Source organism: Oncorhynchus kisutch, linkage group LG19 (genome assembly GCF_002021735.2).
Source record: "Oncorhynchus kisutch isolate 150728-3 linkage group LG19, Okis_V2, whole genome shotgun sequence".
Classification (NCBI taxonomy): Eukaryota; Metazoa; Chordata; class Actinopteri; order Salmoniformes; family Salmonidae; genus Oncorhynchus; species Oncorhynchus kisutch.
The window spans coordinates 1,603,756-1,622,410 of record NC_034192.2 but is presented as its reverse complement, the minus strand read 5'-3'; the positions used below and the strand labels follow the sequence as shown (position 1 = coordinate 1,622,410).

Sequence of the window (18,655 nt, the reverse complement as noted above, 5' to 3'; positions counted from 1 at the left end):
CTCTCTCTCACTACCTTCTCTCTCTCTCTCTCTCTCTCACACCACCTCTCTCTCTCTCACTACCTCTCTCACTACCTCTCTCTCTCTCTCACTACCTCTCTCTCTCTCTCATACCTCTCTCTCTCTCTTCTCAATACCTCTCTCTCTCTCTTCTTCTCTCTCACTACCTCTCTCTCTCTCTCTCTCTCACTACTCTCTCTCTCTCTCTCACTACCTCTCTCTCTTCTCTCTCTCTCCTCTCACTCTCTCTCTCACTACCTCTCTCTCTCTCTCTCTCTCTCACTACCTCTCTCTCTCTCTCTCTCTCTCACTACCTCTCTCTTCTCTCTCTCTCTCTCTCTCTCTCTCACCTACCTCTCTCTCTCTCTCTCTCTCTCACTACCCTCTCTCTCTCTCTCTCTCTCTCTCACTACCTCTCTCTCTCTCTCTCTCTCTCTCTCACTACCTCTCTCTTCTCTCTCTCACTACCTCTCTCTCTCTCTCTCTCACTACCTCTCTCTCTCTCTCTCTCTCTCTCACTACCTCTCTCTCTCTCTCTCTCTCTCTCTCCACTACCTCTCTCTCTCTCTCTCTCTCTCTCTCTCACTACCTCTCTCTCTCTCTCTCTCTCTCTCACTACCTCTCTCTCTCTCTCTCTCTCTCTCACTACCTCTCTCTCTCTCTCTCTCTCTCTTCACTACCTCTCTCTCTCTCTCTCTCTCTCACTACCTCTCTCTCTCTCTCTCACTTACCTCTCTCTCTCTCTCTCTCACTACCTCTCTCTCTCTCTCTCACTACCTCTCTCTCTCTCTCTCTCTCTCTCTCTCTCTCTCTCTCTCTCTCTCACTACCTCTCTCTCTCTCTCTCTCACTACCTCTCTCTCTCTCCACTACCTCTCTCTCTCTCTCTCTCTCTCTCTCTCACTACCTCTCTCTCTCTCTCTCTCTCTCTCTCTTCTCACTACCTCTCTCTCTCTCTCTCTCTCACTACCTCTCTCTCTCTCTCTCTCACTACCTCTCTCTCTCTCTCTCTCACTACCTCTCTCTCTCTCTCTCTCTCTCTCTCTCACTACCCTCTCTCTCTCTCTCACTACCTCTCTCTCTCTCTCTCTCACTACCTCTCTCTCTCTCACTACCTCTCTCTCTCTCTCTCTCTCTCTCTCTCTCTCTCTCTCACTACCTCTCTCTCTCTCTCACTACCTCTCTCTCGCTCTCTCTCACTACCTCTCGCTCTCTCTCTCTCACTTTTCATTTTTAACACACTCCTTCTTTCTTCATCATTGTTTGTTTGTAATAATTGACACTGTTGTTTCCTCTCTCCCTCCCTCCTTCAGGGACTGCCTGGCGTTCTGTACAGAGCCAGTGTTTGCCAGTCTGTCCAATGTGCTGGGTCAGTGGGACAACCTGCCCAGCCCCGTGCCCACAGACATCAAGGACTACAAGCTGTACGACGTGGAGACCAAGTATGGCCTGTTGCAGGTGAGACCCAATACACACACATGCAATCGTGCACATACACACACACACAGTCTGAAATGAACACACACATCTCTTGTTGCTATGTATATTGTTTGGCAGATGTATGTTTAAACCCAATTGAACTAACCACACCTCTCTTTCTGTTTATAAAATTGTGTCCCAGGTATATTTTTGGGGATAATTGATTAGATTGTACTCCCCTGCCAAGTCACACAGCTATTTAAAGGTGCAATCTGTGATTGCTATACACATTTTTTTTCTTCTTATAAATCAATTATATCTACCCATTGATTCTTGAAGAATATAACTTATAAATGCCTCATGAGTTTAGTTCAACTGTCGTACCCCATCAGAACCCAAAGCTTGTTTTACTCATTTATTTGTTATTGTAAACAAACACTAGTCTTAAAACATGGTTAAAACTATAATGTTGATGTAATGGATGATCCATTATTGCATCCATAGCTCTGTCTAGGAATTGGGGGTGGTAAACATTTTCCAGCCCCACACTTCGGCTTTTTACCAAAACATTGGCCCGAGTTGCGCTTTGTTATTGTATGAACTGCAGATTGCCTCTTTAAGGAGGAATGCTGGGAAATGTCAATGCTACATAATTGTTCTGGGTATGAAAAAAAAAAACTCTGTCAAGTACAGCTTGAATTTGTGTGTTATGTACGTCTACTAAAATGCCTGGGACACGTGAGATGAAGTAATCAGACTGTACTTTACTGATCCCCAAGTCTTTAGTTAATATCACAGATTGTCTTTCTGCTCACTGTCTTACCTCTCCTGTCTTTATCTGCTTCATGCCTCTTTTCCTTATCTTTTTCCTCTCCCTCTGACTACTCTCATCTCTCTCTCTTCCTCCCTCCCTCCCTCTCTCTCCCCCTCCTTCACATCTCCCTCAGATCTCGGAGGGCTTGTCATTCCTACACAGCGGGGTGAAGATGGTCCATGGGAACCTGTGTCTGGAGAACGTCATCCTCAACAAGAGCGGAGCCTGGAAGATCATGGGCTTTGACTTCAGCATCTCCTCCACCAACCCCTCCGATGCCGAGGTGAGACGCTCGGCGCATCTGCCTGTGTGCACCTGTATGTATCTCTTCCTCTGGGTGTATCTGTATATATCCTTACATACCTGTCTCCACCTCCCTCCCTCCTTCCCTCAGCCCAAGTATTCCTGTAAGGAGTGGGAGCCCAACCTGCCGCCGCTCTGCCTGCCCAACCCAGAGTATCTGGCCCCCGAGTACATCCTGTCGGTGAGCTGCGACGCCGCCTCGGACATGTACTCGCTGGGCGTGGTGATGCACGCCGTCTTCAACGAGGGCAAGCCGGTGTTCCAGGTCAACAAGCACGACATCTTCAAGAGCTTCAGCCGACAGCTGGACCAGGTGAGGGGGCGGGGAGTGAGATGAAGGCTTGATGGCCACGTGATTGCTAGTCCACTCTCTCTCTCACTACCTCTCTCTCTCTCTCTCACTACCTCTCTCTCTCTCTCTCTCTCTCTCACTACCTCTCTCTCTCTCTCTCACTACCTCTCTCTCTCTCTCTCTCACTACCTCTCTCTCTCTCACTACCTCTCTCTCTCTCTCCACGTGATTGTCCACGTGATTGCTAGTAAAAAATATACATCAAAGTTGTGAGTTCTGGCCCTCTTCATAAAGTTAGAGTTCTCTGGAGCGACAGCACCCAAGGACCTCATTCAGACAGCAGACCTTAGTTAGAATGCATCACGTCTTAGCATTTTGGGGAGAAAAGGACAGAGATATTAATGCCCAAGTGCACTGCAATATTTGTAATGCTTCATTGATTCCACACTTTTTGAATTGGTGAATCTCTCTCTCTCGTCCCCCCCCCCTGTCTGTCCATAGCTCAGCAGACTGAGCCCCACCATGTTGAATAAGATTCCTGAGGAGGTGAGGGAGCACGTCAAGATGCTGCTGAGTGTCACGCCGAACGTCCGGCCTGACGCTGACCAGATGACCAAGGTCAGATCACCCCCCGTGTCACCAACTATGACCTTGTGTCACTAATACAACAGGATACATTATACTTTATACTTTTTACATATTAAAACCCGCTCACCAAGTTAGCTAACTGATAAATACTTAGAAATACCTTTTAGATTTTCTGATTCATTAATAAAGCTAAACTTGAATATGTGTCGTCGGTTGAATATGTGTCGCCGGTTGAATATGTGTCGCCGGTTGAATATGTGTCGCCGGTTGAATATGTGTCGCCGGTTGAATATGTGTCGCCGGTTGAATATGTGTCGCCGGTTGAATATGTGTCGCCGGTTGAATATGTGTCGCCGGTTGAATATGTGTCGCCGGTTGAATATGTGTCGCCGGTTGAATATGTGTCGTCGGTTGAATATGTGTCATGTGTCGCCGGTTGAATATGTGTCATATGTGTCGCCGGTTGAATATGTGTCATATGTGTCATCGGTTGAATATGTGTCATATGTGTCGTCGGTTGAATATGTGTCATATGTGTCGCCGGTTGAATATGTGTCATATGTGTCGCCGGTTGAATATGTGTCGCCGGTTGAATATGTGTCGCCGGTTGAATATGTGTCGCCGGTTGAATATGTGTCGCCGGTTGAATATGTGTCGCCAGTTGAATATGTGTCGCCTGTTGAATATGTGTCGTCGGTTGAATATGTGTCATATGTGTCGCCGGTTGAATATGTGTCGCCGGTTGAATATGTGTCGCCGGTTGAATATGTGTCGCCGGTTGAATATGTGTCGTCGGTTGAAGGCCCGTTTCAAGATCGTCTTCCTAAAAAGTGATTTCAGAGAATTGAAGCAAGATGAAGTCATTGATCCTGCTTTATGCCATTACCACCCAGGTTGAGTTGAATAATCTTCTCTGTGTCTGGGTGCTTCAGATCCCCTTCTTTGATGATGTGGGGGCGGTGACGCTGGCCTACTTTGACTCCCTCTTCCAGAGGGACAACCTGCAGAAGTCCCAGTTCTACAAAAACCTGCCCAAGGTCTTGCCCAAGCTACCCAAGGTTAGTGTTCACTGTGTGTGTGTTGCTCTTACAGGTCCTTTTAGTGTCCTAGTTGTACATTCCTACAGTAGAATGCTTCATGCTCAGTGGACAGGTAGTTTGGAACGGGGTCTTCTATAATCCAGTCAAATTGGGATTGGCCATTTTGCAAACATGTGCTCAAAGGTGACTTAATAAAAATTATTCTGATTAAAGCCACTATTCCTAGCCTCTTTGCGTCCTGTCTCTTCCTCTCCACCCCAGAGAGTGGTGGTGTATCGTATCCTCCCAGCCCTCACCTCAGAGTTTGTGAACCCAGACATGGTGCCGTTCGTCCTGCCCAACGTGCTGCTGATCGCAGAGGAGTGTACCAAGGACGAGTACGTCAGACTCATCCTGCCGGACCTCAGCCCTGTGTTCAAGCAGCAGGAGCCTGTCCAGGTACACAAACACACACAGGATGCAAAGCACACACACATACAGTGTATCCCCATACCCAGTTTTTAGGACTACCTTCTATGTTTTCTTGATGTGTGTAACAGGGATGGCATGGTTAGATAAAGCATATAGCATCCTCTAGTCTTATCTGGTGACAGGGCTGTATATATCATACTGTTTCTCTCTTCTCCTTTCCACGCCTTCAGGCAAGCAATATGGTGAGTGGTCTTTGCTAAGCGTAGTTGCTAAGACTGTGTGTGTAACACTCTAATGCTTAAAAAAAGAGCTCACTTTATTCCTAGTTTCATTTCACTGGTAGTTACCCATCTCTCTCTTTTTATGTCACTCTCTCATCATTAAGCCTGGATGAACCGCGTTTAACCCTCTGTGTCTCTCAGATCCTGCTGATCTTCCTGCAAAAGATGGACCTGCTGCTGACCAAGACCCCACCCGAGGACATTAAGAACAGCGTTCTGCCCATGGTCTACAGAGCCCTGGAGGCCCCCTCCATCCAGATACAGGTACCACGGACAGGCACATCATGAGTTTACAAAGGGTTTACTCCACCGGCAGAAAGAGAACTGCAATACTAATGAAATAAGGTTTAGGATTGAGGTTAAAGTTAGTTTGAGTGTGATTTAAGGTAAGTGTAAATTAGCATACTGTCGTCCGTTGCCATACATTTCCTGCCCGTTGAAAATACACTGCCTTGATTTAATGCGTCATTTGTTGACCAGGTACTGTACACTGTAAAAGACAGACATCTCTATTTACTGGACCAGTGGTTAGCAGCACATTCAACCAACTCTGTAAAGCTCACATGGGAACCTCCATAGAGATTCTATAATACGCCTGACCAAGACAGACAATATTTTGCTGTTGCTAATATCCCAATGTCCATTTGAGAGTTCTAGGCTCTATGTGATTCTATGGAAACCTCTGCCATTAAGTCATCAGCAATGCTGTGCCATATATTTGTGTGCCCCCCCCAGGAGCTGTGTTTGAACATAATCCCTACCTTCGCCAACCTGATTGAGTATCCCTCCATGAAGAACGCACTCATCCCCCGCATCAAGTCTGCCTGTCTACAGACCTCCTCACTTGCAGTCAGTCTCTCACTTTCATTTGACTCTGTCTCTCTCTCTCTGTCTCTCTCTCTCTGTCTCTCTGTCTCTGTGTGTGTGTTGATCAAATGCACATGGTTGTTTTTGACTGACAATTGATTGACAGGTGACAGAAATATTCTGATTGTGTGTGCGTATGTTTGACATGTAGGTGAGGGTGAACTCCCTGGTGTGTCTGGGGAAGATTCTGGAGTACCTGGACAAATGGTACGTCATTGACGAGATCCTTCCCTTCCTGCAACAGATCCCTTCCAGAGAACCAGCAGTACTCATGGGGGTTCTAGGTAACGGAACATCTAGAACGTCTTAGAATCCAGATGATAGTCCTAGGGATCTCAACAGAAAATGATCAGAACTGTTAGAGTTCTATCTTATTTTAGAATCCCTTAGGATGAAATGAGTCGTCAATTCTCCTAGGATGAAATGAGTCGTCAATTCTCCTAGGATGAAATGAGTCGTCAATTCTCCTAGGATGAAATGAGTCGTCAATTCTCCTAGGATGAAATGAGTCGTCAATTCTCCTAGGATGAAATGAGTCGTCAATTCTCCTAGGATGAAATGAGTCGTCAATTCTCCTAGGATGAAATGAGTCGTCAATTCTCCTAGGATGAAATGAGTCGTCAATTCTCCTAGGATGAAATGAGTCGTCAATTCTCCTAGGATGAAATGAGTCGTCAATTCTCCTAGGATGAAATGAGTCGTCAATTCTCCTAGGATGAAATGAGTCGTCAATTCTCCTAGGATGAAATGAGTCGTCAATTCTCCTAGGATGAAATGAGTCGTCAATTCTCCTAGGATGAAATGAGTCGTCAATTCTCCTAGGATGAAATGAGTCGTCAATTCTCCTAGGATGAAATGAGTCGTCAATTCTCCTAGGATGAAATGAGTCGTCAATTCTCCTAGGATGAAATGAGTCGCCAATTCTCCTAGGATGAAATGAGTCGCCAATTCTCCTAGGATGAAATGAGTCGCCAATTCTCCTAGGATGAAATGAGTCGCCAATTCTCCTAGGATGAAATGAGTCGCCAATTCTCCTAGGATGAAATGAGTCGCCAATTCTCCTAGGATGAAATGAGTCGCCAATTCTCCTAGGATGAAATGAGTCGCCAATTCTCCTAGGATGAAATGAGTCGCCAATTCTCCTAGGATGAAATGAGTCGCCAATTCTCCTAGGATGAAATTACAAATTGAAATAGATCATGTTTTTAAGTGTTACCCTATCGCTTTAACAGTATTGCTGCATTGATTGTTGTGGTTCTGATCTGTTGTGGAATGGTTGTTTCCTCCCATAGGGATCTACAAGTGTACCTTCTCCCATAAGAAACTGGGCATCCCCAAAGAGCACCTAGCTGCCAAGAGTCTGCCTCACCTAGTCTCGCTCAGTATAGACAACAACCTCAACCTCAATCAGGTAGGTAGATGCGCGCACACACACACACACACACACACACACACACACACACACACACACACACACACACACACACACAGACACACACACACAGACAGACACAGAAGTAGTATTCCCACCCTCTCTCTGTGTGTTTCAGTTTAACTCCTTCATGGCTGTGATCAAAGACATGCTGACTCGTATGGAGGCAGAGCACAAGACCAAACTGGAGCAGCTACACAGCATGCAGGAACAACAGAGGTATCAGTCAAATCACTCCCTCCTGTCTTCCTCTGACGTTGTAATGTCAGGTGCACCATTACAGTGAGATGTCTTTCTTGCAGCTCTAACCCCAACAATGCAGTAATCAATAACAATGTTTTACTAAAAATCAATGATGATGAATCCATAACTATGTTTTACTAAAAATAACAAGGTAAAACAAAAACGCATGAGATCTAAGAACAACATGATAAAGTAAGTATGCATACTATATACAGGGTCAGTTCCAGTAGGGATACTGGAGTGATGGAGGTAGATATGTATAGGGGTAAGGTTACTACATACAGGGTCAGTTCCAGTAGGGATACTGGAGTGATGGAGGTAGATATGTATAGGGGTAAGGTTACTATATACAGGGTCAGTTCCAGTAGGGATACTGGAGTGATGGAGGTAGATATGTATAGGGGTAAGGTTACTATATACAGGGTCAGTTCCAGTAGGGATACTGGAGTGGTGGAGGTAGATATGTATAGGTTTCTGTGTTGGAGTGTCTGTGTGCCTACTGTGTAGAGCCCTGTGAGTGTGCATAGAGATGGTCAGACATTTGTATTTTATTCCCCATGCACACTCACAGGGCTCTACACACTCTATAATGTTTTAGACTTCTGTTCTTTCTGTATTTACTATCTTCCTACTTCTCCTTTTATTAGTCAACAATGACTCAGGAAAGATGATGCAAGTTAATGTTCAGAATCTGATTGGAAAGATGAGGGTTGAGTCGTATTTATTGTTTGTGCGAGACAAATTCCCCTGAATGAAATAGTTTGAGCTATTCTGTCTGTCCTCAGGAGTATGAATATTAATACCAGTCAGACCAACCAATCGGAAGAGACGAAGCGCACCCCCAGCCCTGGCAACCAGGTGAGGGGTCATTTCCTTGACAACGAGGGGAGAGGCGATTGCCCGGATGAGGCAAATGCATGAAGCATTGATTAAATGAAGGCTTGATGTATGTGATTTCATACACTTATAAGGCCAAATGTACCATAAAGATGCATGTTGGCATGGGTTAGTGTTATTGCTTATTGAAACCGTTGTCTTTTTCCAGATTGATGATGTCTTTGGAGGGAGTTCTGGGAGTGCAGGGGTTAATGGGAAAGCGAACGCAAACTCTGCATCAGCTCCCCAACTCAACAGAGTACGTACTCTGCATCTTATTCAGTAGGCACAGACTGGAGCAAACGTATTGCAGTGGAAGTCTGTTAACGTTCCTGTTAAATTAGCTTGGGTGGTGCATGTTCTGCTGGACTCTCTTTTTGTGATTGGATGTTACCAACCCATCTCATCTATCCTAACCTTGTATAGCTGCTAGTGTATATTTCAGGGATAAGGGGTTATTATTAAGGTTCTGTTCTTTCTCCCTTCCCCCCCTCTCCCGCTCTGTCCCTCTCGTCCTCTCCCTCTCGTCCTCTCTCTGTCCCTCTCGTCCTCTCCCTCTCCTCCTCTCTCTGTCCCTCTCGTCCTCTCCTCCTCTCTCTGTCCCTCTCGTCCTCTCCTCCTCTCTCTGTCCCTCTCCTCCTCTCTCTGTCCCTCTCGTCCTCTCCCTCTCCTCCTCTCCCTCTCGTCCTCTCTCTGTCCCTCTCGTCCTCTCCCTCTCCTCCTCTCCCTCTCCTCCTCTCTCTGTCCCTCTCGTCCTCTCCCTCTCCTCCTCTCTCTGTCCCTCTCGTCCTCTCCCTCTCCTCCTCTCTCTGTCCCTCTCGTCCTCTCCCTCTCCTCCTCTCTCTGTCCCTCTCGTCCTCTCCCTCTCCTCCTCTCTCTGCCCCTCTCGTCCTCTCCCTCTCTCTGTCCCTCTCGTCCTCTCCCTCTCTCTGTCCCTCTCGTCCTCTCCCTCTCTCTGTCCCTCTCGTCCTCTCCCTCTCTCTGTCCCTCTCGTCCTCTCCCTCTCTCTGTCCCTCTCGTCCTCTCCCTCTCTCTGTCCTCTCCCTCTCTCTGTCCCTCTCGTCCTCTCCCTCTCTCTGTCCCTCTCGTCCTCTCCCTCTCTCTGTCCCTCTCGTCCTCTCCCTCTCTCTGTCCCTCTCGTCCTCTCCCTCTCTCTGTCCCTCTCGTCCTCTCCCTCTCTCTGTCCCTCTTTCTCGCTCTGTCACTCTCCTCTCTCTCTATAGATGTCTCTGACTCTGGAGGAGAAGCAGCGGTTAGCCAAGGAGCAGGAACAGGCAGCCAAACTAAGAAACCAGCCAGCGCTAGCCCCCCAGAGTATCAAACCAACTACTCCTACTACCCAGGTAGTAGACATACACACACATACTCATGTGAAAACGTATAGTTCCTTACTTGGAAGCCATCCATGGTTGCATGTTTTGATCTCTTCATATAGAACAATCACAATATATCTGTATAATTCATTAGTTTGATGTTTTAGAGTGATGTAATCTACTTTAGTTTCCACTTCAAACCTGCTACTTATTTGTCATTGAGATGATAAGCTGATTTGACCTGATGTGTTTGGCAGGCCAAGGACCTGACCAGTTGCCTGCTGAACAATATGACATCCCTGGGCAGCCTGTCCCTCACCTCTCCCCCCAGACCAGGCCTCATCCAGGGCAGCACCATCTCTGCCTACCCCTCCACCACCCCCATGGGCTCTATGGCCAGCAACGGCTACAACCCAACCATGGGCTTCCAGACAGGTGGGCAGGGCATGCGGCCCCCCGGCCCCGGACTCTACGGAGGGATGGCCACCACCACCAGCACCCCTAACTTTGGCGCCCTGACCCACAACCAAGGGAGTACCAACACCCCTGACATGTCTGCCTTGGACTCCTTGTTCACTTCCAACAAGCCCAAAGTCAGCCTCAACCAAATGGCTCCTCCCAAGCTCACCCCTGGGACCACCGCCACCCCTTGGCTTAATCAGTCTGGTTCAGCCCAGCCCAGTCAGACTGCCCCGATGCAGGGCGCGCCATTAGCCATGGGAGGGGTGACCAGCGGGTTCGGGATGCAGGCCAACCCTTTCTTCAGCCCGCAGAACTTCTCTCAGCCCACGGCCGCTCCCGTAATGAACGCGGGTGGTGGGCTCAGACACAGTTCGTCTGTCAACAACGACCTGAAAGACCTATTTGGCTGAAAACAACTTTCCCCTCTTTTAATGACGACAGACTGATGAAAAAGGGAGGTGGACTTTTGAACTGCAAACAAGAAGAAAGACAAATCCACTTTTTGGACCGACTGTGAAAATGATGAAATTCACTTGATATTTGTTGCTATTTGTATTGTAATCTTCTGTGGTTTGGGTTGCAGTGTGGTTCTTCTAAGCTCCCATCGGACTGAACACTCAGCTTTTCAATCTGCACGCGGATTCCAAACCGTCTTGACTAGAGAGAGAGAGTGAGGGGGAAAGACACTTACGTTGTGTTCTGCTCTCAGTAATGTTTGTGGGGGTTTCATATCGTTTCTTACCTGAGACACTTTGGGGTGAAAGGTTTATTCTAGAATGCATCTCTTCTCCATAATCCCTGTTCTATGTGCTAGGATGAGCAGTGGCATGGAGACCAGTCTTTCTCAGTCCATTCCCTTTTAGTCCAGCGCTAACACATGTTATTCATGCTGCCACCTCAGCAGCTTGCTATATCATATCAACGTGGTTCTTTTTAGTGGGGTCTTGTTGCTTTGAGGACGACAATCCAGAAGAGCTGTAGAATCGCCGGCTAAACCACACGGGCGGAAAGGCCAAGTCTCCATGGAAACGGTCTCCGCAGTAACACCCCACTCTATTTTGGGATTTTTAGTACCCATGCTTTCTGTTCTCTGCCTAGAATGAGATGATGGATAAGGATTCAACAGTGATGTCAAGATTCTTACAGTATAGATGAATCCAAATGAAACTGGATGGAAGTGAAAATCTAATCGAAGTTTATTGGTTGCGTACACAGCTTAGCAGATGTTATAGTGGGTGCGGTGAAATGTTACTAGCACTTCTGCAGTCTCTGACCTAAAGAAAACTGTATTTTCTGAGCAGAAATCCAATTCAACGACCAGTTTGAAAAGGGAGGGGTTGATTGTGTTTAGTCAGTCAGTCTGGTTAGGGATTGTTATCCACACACAAGCCTGTGCGTGCTGTGAGGGTGACTGTTACACACTGCTACCTTCCTCGTTGTAGTAACTCACCTGCATATGTACTGAATGGTTTGCTGTAAGGGAGTGATTGGTCGATATATACTGGGAATTGTGAATGAATGTGAAGTAGTATACACATGTGCATATTGAAATGTCAGCACAATCCTAATTCATTGAGTTAGTTTGCCCGGTGTCTGGTGACTTTAGCCCTGTGTGTTCCTGTTTTGTAATACCCCCTCTGACTTCATCAATGGGTTCCCTTCCATCATGTTAGTGACCTGACCAAGCTGGGACACCACCAACGATTGTGATCCTGTTGAAATGTGGTGAATTTAGTAATGAATTCCATGCATCAAACCAGGCTGCTTTCAACAAAGCAAGAGAGCTCTTAAAGGGGCTCTTGGGTTGTTGTGCTCTTGTGATGATGAATGAGAGGCCTTAGAGGCGCGCTGTGTGCAGTAATAATCCTTGGGGTGGAACTAAGTCTGGGGCTGCATCTCAATAGTCAAAAGTAGCCTCTGTTCCTTGTCCCCTTTGCGTATCTCCTTCCCTTTATCTGCACTGAAATCCCAGGATAAGGTGAAAGCCCTATGGGCCAAATGGGACAGGAGTGTCATCTCACCTATCCATCTGTTGCAGACTAGTGCAGGTAAAGGAAGGAGATGAGAAAAGGACGCCATTGTAGACTTTTGAGACCAACCCCCTTGTGTGAATCCTCACTGAATGCTGTTTGCAGACTGGGGATGTAGGCTTTGTTAACTGAACACATGCTAATTTATATTCACAGGTCTTTGTTGGATTAAAATGAATAATTATGTCTACTGTAAACCGTGACTAGGTGAGCTGGCACTGAGCTGGCACAATGATAATGTCATGGGCTAGTGTATAACAAAAACGTGGGCCTTCTGGGTTGTAAAACCTCTCTATTGGACACAAGTGATGGAGGTCTGTCCTGATTGGGCGAAGACCTCTCTGATGTCCATCTTTCACAAAAGGTAGCTGCAATGTTCATGTGATTGTAACTATGACGACGGAAGCCTTTTTGAGGGCGAGAACTGGATTGCATTTAAAAACTTGTGCGTTTGGACGCGAGGACAAAAAAGAAAGCCTATTCTTCTACAAGAGTTCTGATCCTTTGTATACTACTGCTGTCATATGTGTCGTGTGGCCTCTATGAACTATGTATTGTGTGGTGTTGTCTGAGGTGGTTCAATGAAAATCTGTACATATATGAAAATACACAATCTAATATTCTCTATGATGTCTGTGTATTTGAGTCTGAGCCAGAGATTTGAAGAGTAACTTTGAGTTCTAGAATAAGATGGCCTCAACAGTAGATACTTGAAAATCACCTTTATTCAAACTAAAGACAATGAGAAAATGTACATTCTAGAACATGTACAAAAGGCTTGTTCCTTTTGTACCATTGGCAGTGAGAGGGTTCTTTCTACAGATCACATTTTTTTTAAGTATTGTGCAGATTGTCAGAAGCTACTTTTCTAAGAACAGTATTGGTTTTTAAGTATATGCACAATGTCAACAAAAAAAACAGGAAATCCATGACTACATATGTAAACAAGTTACATTTTTAGGAGGAAGTGGTTCCATCTCAATACCGGACAGTGACTTGTCTTCACTGTGCACATGAAGAAATGGAGTTGAGAGGAAGCCACTTCAGACAATTGAGATGCACCCAGGGTACAGTGGAGGCTGGTGGGAGGAGCTATAGGAGGACAGGCTCATTGTAATGGCTGGAATGGAATGAAAGAAACGGAGTGAAACGTTTCCATGTGTTTGTGTTTGATACCGTTCCATTTATTCCATTCCAGCCATTACAATGAGCCTGTCCTCCTATAGCTCCTCCTACCAGCCTCCACTGCCAGGGTATTACACTTCGCCCCTGACAGAGGACAGTGTCGTGGGCAGTGATTAGTTCAGGCGTCGAACAGATCGGGTGGTCTGAGTGGACAGGTTTCTTTGGGTCAGGGCTGCGAAAGACAAATCAAACAACTGTTAGGTCATGACAATAATGTTCTCCAACACCGGAAACGCTTGGTTTGGAGTTTGGATTCATCAAATCAATTAAACTATTCCTCAACCTTCAACCAACTGCTATCCTTCACCCGTTAGGCACTTGTCAAACTCATTCCACAGAGGGCCGAGTCTCGGCGGGTTTTCGATCCTCCCTTGTACTTGATTGATGAATGAAGGTCATCGATTAGAAAGGAACTCCCCTCACCTGGTGGTTTAGGTCTTAATTACAAGGAAAAACCAGCAGACACCAGGCCCTCCAGGGAATGAGTTTGACACCCCTGCTATAGGCACTTGTTCTGAGAAGATGACATATTTACCTGAGAAGTCTAGTTGATAGCTGAATCTCCTGGTAGTGAAGTTCATAGTTCCATTTGGGTTCTGCTGGTACTGGGCTTCAATGTCCTGGCTGGATACACTGCAGTTGTCGCTCCTCTACAGGATTAAGTCAACACACGCTGCTTGGTCATGTGTTTTTAATGTAGTAATATGAAGACTACTCTTATGGAGTCTGATGAGAGAGAGCAGTAAAACGGTTCATCTTACTGTGGTAAAGTCTTTCCAGGTTCCGTCCACGTCTTGAAACTGCCAACGGGACCGTAAACCCAATCCTCCACTGAGAGGACAGGAATTAGACATCGTTTTTCATTATTTGTCACATTGTACAGTTGTTACACATGGGTTCTCTCTAGCAGGTCAGAAAGGCCTTGACTTATGGCCAGGACATCTGACTACATGACCAGACCAGGAAAAACTCTTGGCCCTAACCTACAGGGACAAGACTTTGGTCAGTAAAACTCCTTGCTCTAGGTTCCCAGCCTGTATTGTCAATACCTGCTTGTTTGTTGAGCTTCACATTGAGTTCTCCTCACAATTCTTTTGGTCCCGATGCGAACGTTGGTCTGACACATGCCTGGAAGAGACACAGAACAGTTCAGGAGTGTTCCTAGACAGGTCACGTTATGGTACACCAGTATTTAAGTCAGTCGGACCTGAGAAGTCGAGGGTGTAGGAATATCTCCCAGCTTTGAAGCGTATCTGTCCCTTAGGGTTCTTCTGGTAGCGTCTCTCAATCTCAGCACTCCCCAATGAGCAACTCTGGAAATAGCCACATATTATGTGCTGCTATACCATGACTGTCTCCCTCCCCCTTTCTCACCTTAATGAGGGCATATACAATCTGTCATGTAGTGTGCTATTTGCAAGGGTTCAAGGAATAAAATAATGTCCCACTCACTGGAGTCTGGTATTCTATCCACACTCCCTCCTCACCCATGAATTCCCAGGTGTAGCCAGCAGAGGGAGGTGGTGAGGCAATTACGGTGGGGGCTGATTGGGCAATGGATATGCTGCAAAGAAATAGTGAATTTACACTTCAGTGTAGCTGTGACAAACTAGGTATGAAACTATAGATGATCACACTTGCATATGTCAGGAAAGTATGTAAAGTTATCTTGACACTGAGTTGAGGTCAAAGGGGAAACCAATCACACTAGAGAGAAGCTGCAATTTTTTGTTATAAATAATGTATATTTAATGCTATTATTATGTTGTGGCTATTTTGTTTTGGTGTTTGTAACTTTTTCTGTATAGATTTGATGAATATTTCTATTGAATAACACCTACAAGATTCCTATAGGCCAGTTTGTATACAGAAAGGCTGCGCTCCAGGCTGACTACATTGCAGACGGCGACCAGATCTCACAATGCCTGGATGGGTTTAAATAATCAGCTAAACACATATAATACAGCTGCCTGAGTGCTCAGTCGATGATGCAATACAACGAAGGCAGTGACGTTGACCTGGAACTTACCCATTCAAATAACTTTGGCAACACAACCATCACACAGGTTAAATTAATGAGGCAGGCGCCTAACGGTGTATATAGATGAGGCGGCATAATAAATGCTGTTCACCATAGGTCCTAGGGGAAGAGGCTAGGGGCCAAAATACCTGCTGTTCACCGTAGGCCCTATCCTAGGGGAAGAGACCAGGGGTCTAAATGGAATAAGGCTGTGGATGAAAACCTCATACCTGCCATTCCCTGAGACGACGGAGTTGAACTTTGGACGCCGCCGGACGTTTCTCTGTACCCGGGTGGCTGAATTGGTCTGTGTCATAGCTGAAGAAGACATACATATGCTAAGAGAAACCTTTGTATTGTACGGGAAAATGCTGTCTAGCAGGATATGCAAAGTGTTGTCAATTGCTCGACAACACAAAAAAAATTAACTTGAAGCGGTAATCAGCAGTTGAAACAAAAACAAATCCTTCTTCATGCCCCTGTTTTGGTAAAAAGGTAAGGGAGGAAGCTGGGGAAATGTAACCAATCTCAAAGTCATAGAGATATGATTGCAAGGACTGACCATCCATGATATCAAAAGTATAGTTTTAACCATGCTTTGAGGCTATCAAATGTTAGTTTCAATTTACAAACACTGGAGTGAAACAAGCTTGTATTTAGGGTTCTGATGGGGTATGACAGTTGAACTAAGCTCATAAGGAATTTATAAGTTTTATTCTTCAAGAATCAATCGGTACATATCTGTCACATCCTGACCTTAGAGATAATTTTTATGTCTTTATTTTGGTTTGGTCAGGGCGTGGGCATTCTATGTTTTTGTGTTCTATGTTTTCTATTTCTGTGTGTTTGGCCAGGTGTGCTTCTCAATCAGAGGCAGCTGTCTATCGTTGTCTCTGATTGAGAACCATACTTAGGTAGCCTTTTCCCACCTGTGTGGTGTGGGTAGTTTTCTGTTTTTGTGTCTGCACCAGACAGAACTGTTTTGTTCGTTGTTGTTTTGTTATTCAGTGTTCAGTTCTATTAAAATATCATGAACACTTGCTGCGCTTTGGTCCACTTCTTCAAACAGCGGTGACAATATCATTATGTCCAAAAAGTGATGAATAAACTGATCAATTCAATCCATAGCGCAGAAGACCTGTCTTGTAGCACATTTGAAGGTCATTTACTATTGAGACAAAATATGAAGTGTCTATGTGAATGCACTCTCTGCAAACGTGGTAACATTGCCTTTAAATGTCAATTGCGCTAAAGTGCAGATCTTCCACACTATGGATTGAATCAAACCCCAAGTGCCAGATCTCAACCCCGGTGTTCCCTCTTTATGCTACTGGCTACTTTCTCTGTCACATCACACTGTATGTGGTGGGATGAGGTACAAAACAGTCCATAATTGGGAGAGATTATGAATTTATAATAAGAAAAACTTGGTTTGTTTTTCCGCTGCACGTTTCCAAACGTTTTGCTACAGCATGACCTAATGAATACGGCCCTGTGTGGAGTCTACCTGTGAAGTCTAAGGTGTAGCTGGTACTCCCCACAGTGAAGTGGAAGGTCCCCTGAGGTCTGAGGATGTACTGTCGTTCCACATCACCACTACTGACTGAGGACGAGCCCTGACCTGGACCCTGGGGTCGGGAGAAAGGGGAGGTGAGCAGAAAGAGAGAGAAATGAAATATGCAGGGAGAATTTCATTTTTATTTAATTCCAATTTAAAACGTATTATAGGACCATTTGGGAGTTTTCAGATTCACTCACCAAAGAACCGTATTCACGCCATATCAGATCGTCTTTGAAATACCACCCGATGTCTTCACTTTGAGCCTGAGGTAGGAACGTGAGTCGCCGTACACTCATGGCAGCATTTTGAGCCTCAATCTGATCAAAATCTATATAGACCTGCCTAGAATACACAGAGCAGAAAGGCTACACACACAATCCACCTGTTTGTTCAAAAACATATGTCAGAACTTAGGTTACTGAACTATTGTTTAACATATAACAAATACATAATCAGATCCTAGGTTTGAGTCTTAATTCTCTTAAAATACTTCCTCTCCTGTTCACCTCCTTGAACCAATATTATCTATCAAGGAAAGGGGACACGGAATGAACACTATTCAAGACTATTGGGATGCAGCCTGTATAAAATAAATTGGCACTAAACATATGTACACTGACCCCATGTGTGATGGGTAGATGTTCATTCCTTTGGCCCCAGGCTGGCAGTAGTGGGTCTCGATCACATGGTCATTGCCAATACTAAGCCATCTCTCTCCTTCATACAGCTGCCACTCAACGTGGCTCCCCCTGGCTGTCGAAATAGGAATAGTAATTGTGTGTAATCTGTTGCAGTTGCCCCCTTTGCACTGATCTAAGGTCAGTTTCAGTAGTTCTTTCCCTTTAACTTACCTGAGGCAGACTGACTAGATGTGCTCTGCTCATAGTTCTCTTCCTCCTCCTCCTCCTCATATTCCTTCAATAAGGATTAGACCGGTAATATACAATTATGAAACTATTTCCTATAAATAATGTACATCTACAGAATGATATACCGGCAGGTCTATGAGCTCTTATTCATTGTTAAGTACTTGATTTTTTGCTATGGCCGATTTATTGCTCAAGTAGTCAGCTGTGACATCAGCATTAGGCATTTGACTATAAAGTGTTTTGTTGGTGTGTTATTGACAATAGTCTATGCAAACAATAATGCAACTGAGAAATGTTGATCTGTAATGCTCGTAAACTTACCAGATAACTATTGCCAAACCCACGTAATGACACTGTAAACAACATATATAAAACGTAATCATTATAACAAAGTGAAAAATAATCTAGTCAATGACGAGCTGATTTGCTTTAGTACAAAAAATACTCCCAAAAGATGAAATGGGAATTAAATCATGTCTAGAAAAGTTGAAAGGCTCGTTATTTAAATATAATAGTCAAATGGTTGTATATAAATAACACTTCTTACTTTTAGTTGAAAATATAGAGTGGAAGTTTCATTCGTCTTTACACATCAGTCATGACTTTCTTTTGTCCTGATTTCACTTTCATTTCTTGGGCTTGACGGGCGC

General features: G+C 45.2%; 2 protein-coding genes across 3 annotated transcripts in view; one reads left to right on the top strand and one right to left on the bottom strand.

Annotated features, from left to right (window-relative positions):
- scyl2 (SCY1 like pseudokinase 2) overlaps positions 1-12,995 on the top strand; it is an 18,530-nt gene extending 5,535 nt beyond the window's left edge. Inside the window, exons 4-19 of one of the 2 annotated variants that reach the window (XM_031797483.1) lie at positions 1,313-1,457; positions 2,366-2,515; positions 2,627-2,848; positions 3,329-3,445; positions 4,348-4,473; positions 4,717-4,893; positions 5,097-5,108; positions 5,289-5,411; positions 5,883-5,996; positions 6,166-6,298; positions 7,307-7,425; positions 7,565-7,665; positions 8,475-8,547; positions 8,735-8,824; positions 9,789-9,908; positions 10,136-12,995. In XM_031797483.1, the coding sequence (XP_031653343.1) occupies positions 1,313-1,457; positions 2,366-2,515; positions 2,627-2,848; positions 3,329-3,445; positions 4,348-4,473; positions 4,717-4,893; positions 5,097-5,108; positions 5,289-5,411; positions 5,883-5,996; positions 6,166-6,298; positions 7,307-7,425; positions 7,565-7,665; positions 8,475-8,547; positions 8,735-8,824; positions 9,789-9,908; positions 10,136-10,750 (2,437 nt within the window). In that variant the 3' untranslated portion in view covers positions 10,751-12,995. The remainder of the gene's footprint in view (positions 1-1,312; positions 1,458-2,365; positions 2,516-2,626; positions 2,849-3,328; positions 3,446-4,347; positions 4,474-4,716; positions 4,894-5,096; positions 5,109-5,288; positions 5,412-5,882; positions 5,997-6,165; positions 6,299-7,306; positions 7,426-7,564; positions 7,666-8,474; positions 8,548-8,734; positions 8,825-9,788; positions 9,909-10,135) is intronic. The other variant, XM_031797484.1, reaches the window with a different exon arrangement.
- An 82-nt stretch (positions 12,996-13,077) lies between these two features.
- LOC116354992 (uncharacterized) lies at positions 13,078-18,654 on the bottom strand. The gene is made up of 13 exons (XM_031797487.1): positions 18,553-18,654; positions 18,327-18,358; positions 17,988-18,051; positions 17,757-17,889; positions 17,334-17,478; positions 17,083-17,203; positions 15,806-15,893; positions 15,008-15,119; positions 14,763-14,868; positions 14,605-14,683; positions 14,317-14,386; positions 14,091-14,205; positions 13,078-13,727 (listed from the first exon to the last, which is right to left on the bottom strand). Coding segments are annotated over exons 1-13 (1,125 nt in total). The 5' UTR covers positions 18,554-18,654; the 3' UTR covers positions 13,078-13,668.
- Position 18,655: the final 1 nt, after the last annotated feature.

Bases quoted from the DNA above. Each gene is read 5' to 3' on its own strand.
- LOC116354992 (XM_031797487.1), bottom strand. The intron at 14,387-14,604 runs GTATTGACAATA...CTGTCCTCTCAG, and splicing joins GAAGCTCAACAAACAAGCAG to TGGAGGATTGGGTTTACGGT. The intron at 14,206-14,316 runs GTAAGATGAACC...TTAATCCTGTAG, and splicing joins CCTGGAAAGACTTTACCACA to AGGAGCGACAACTGCAGTGT.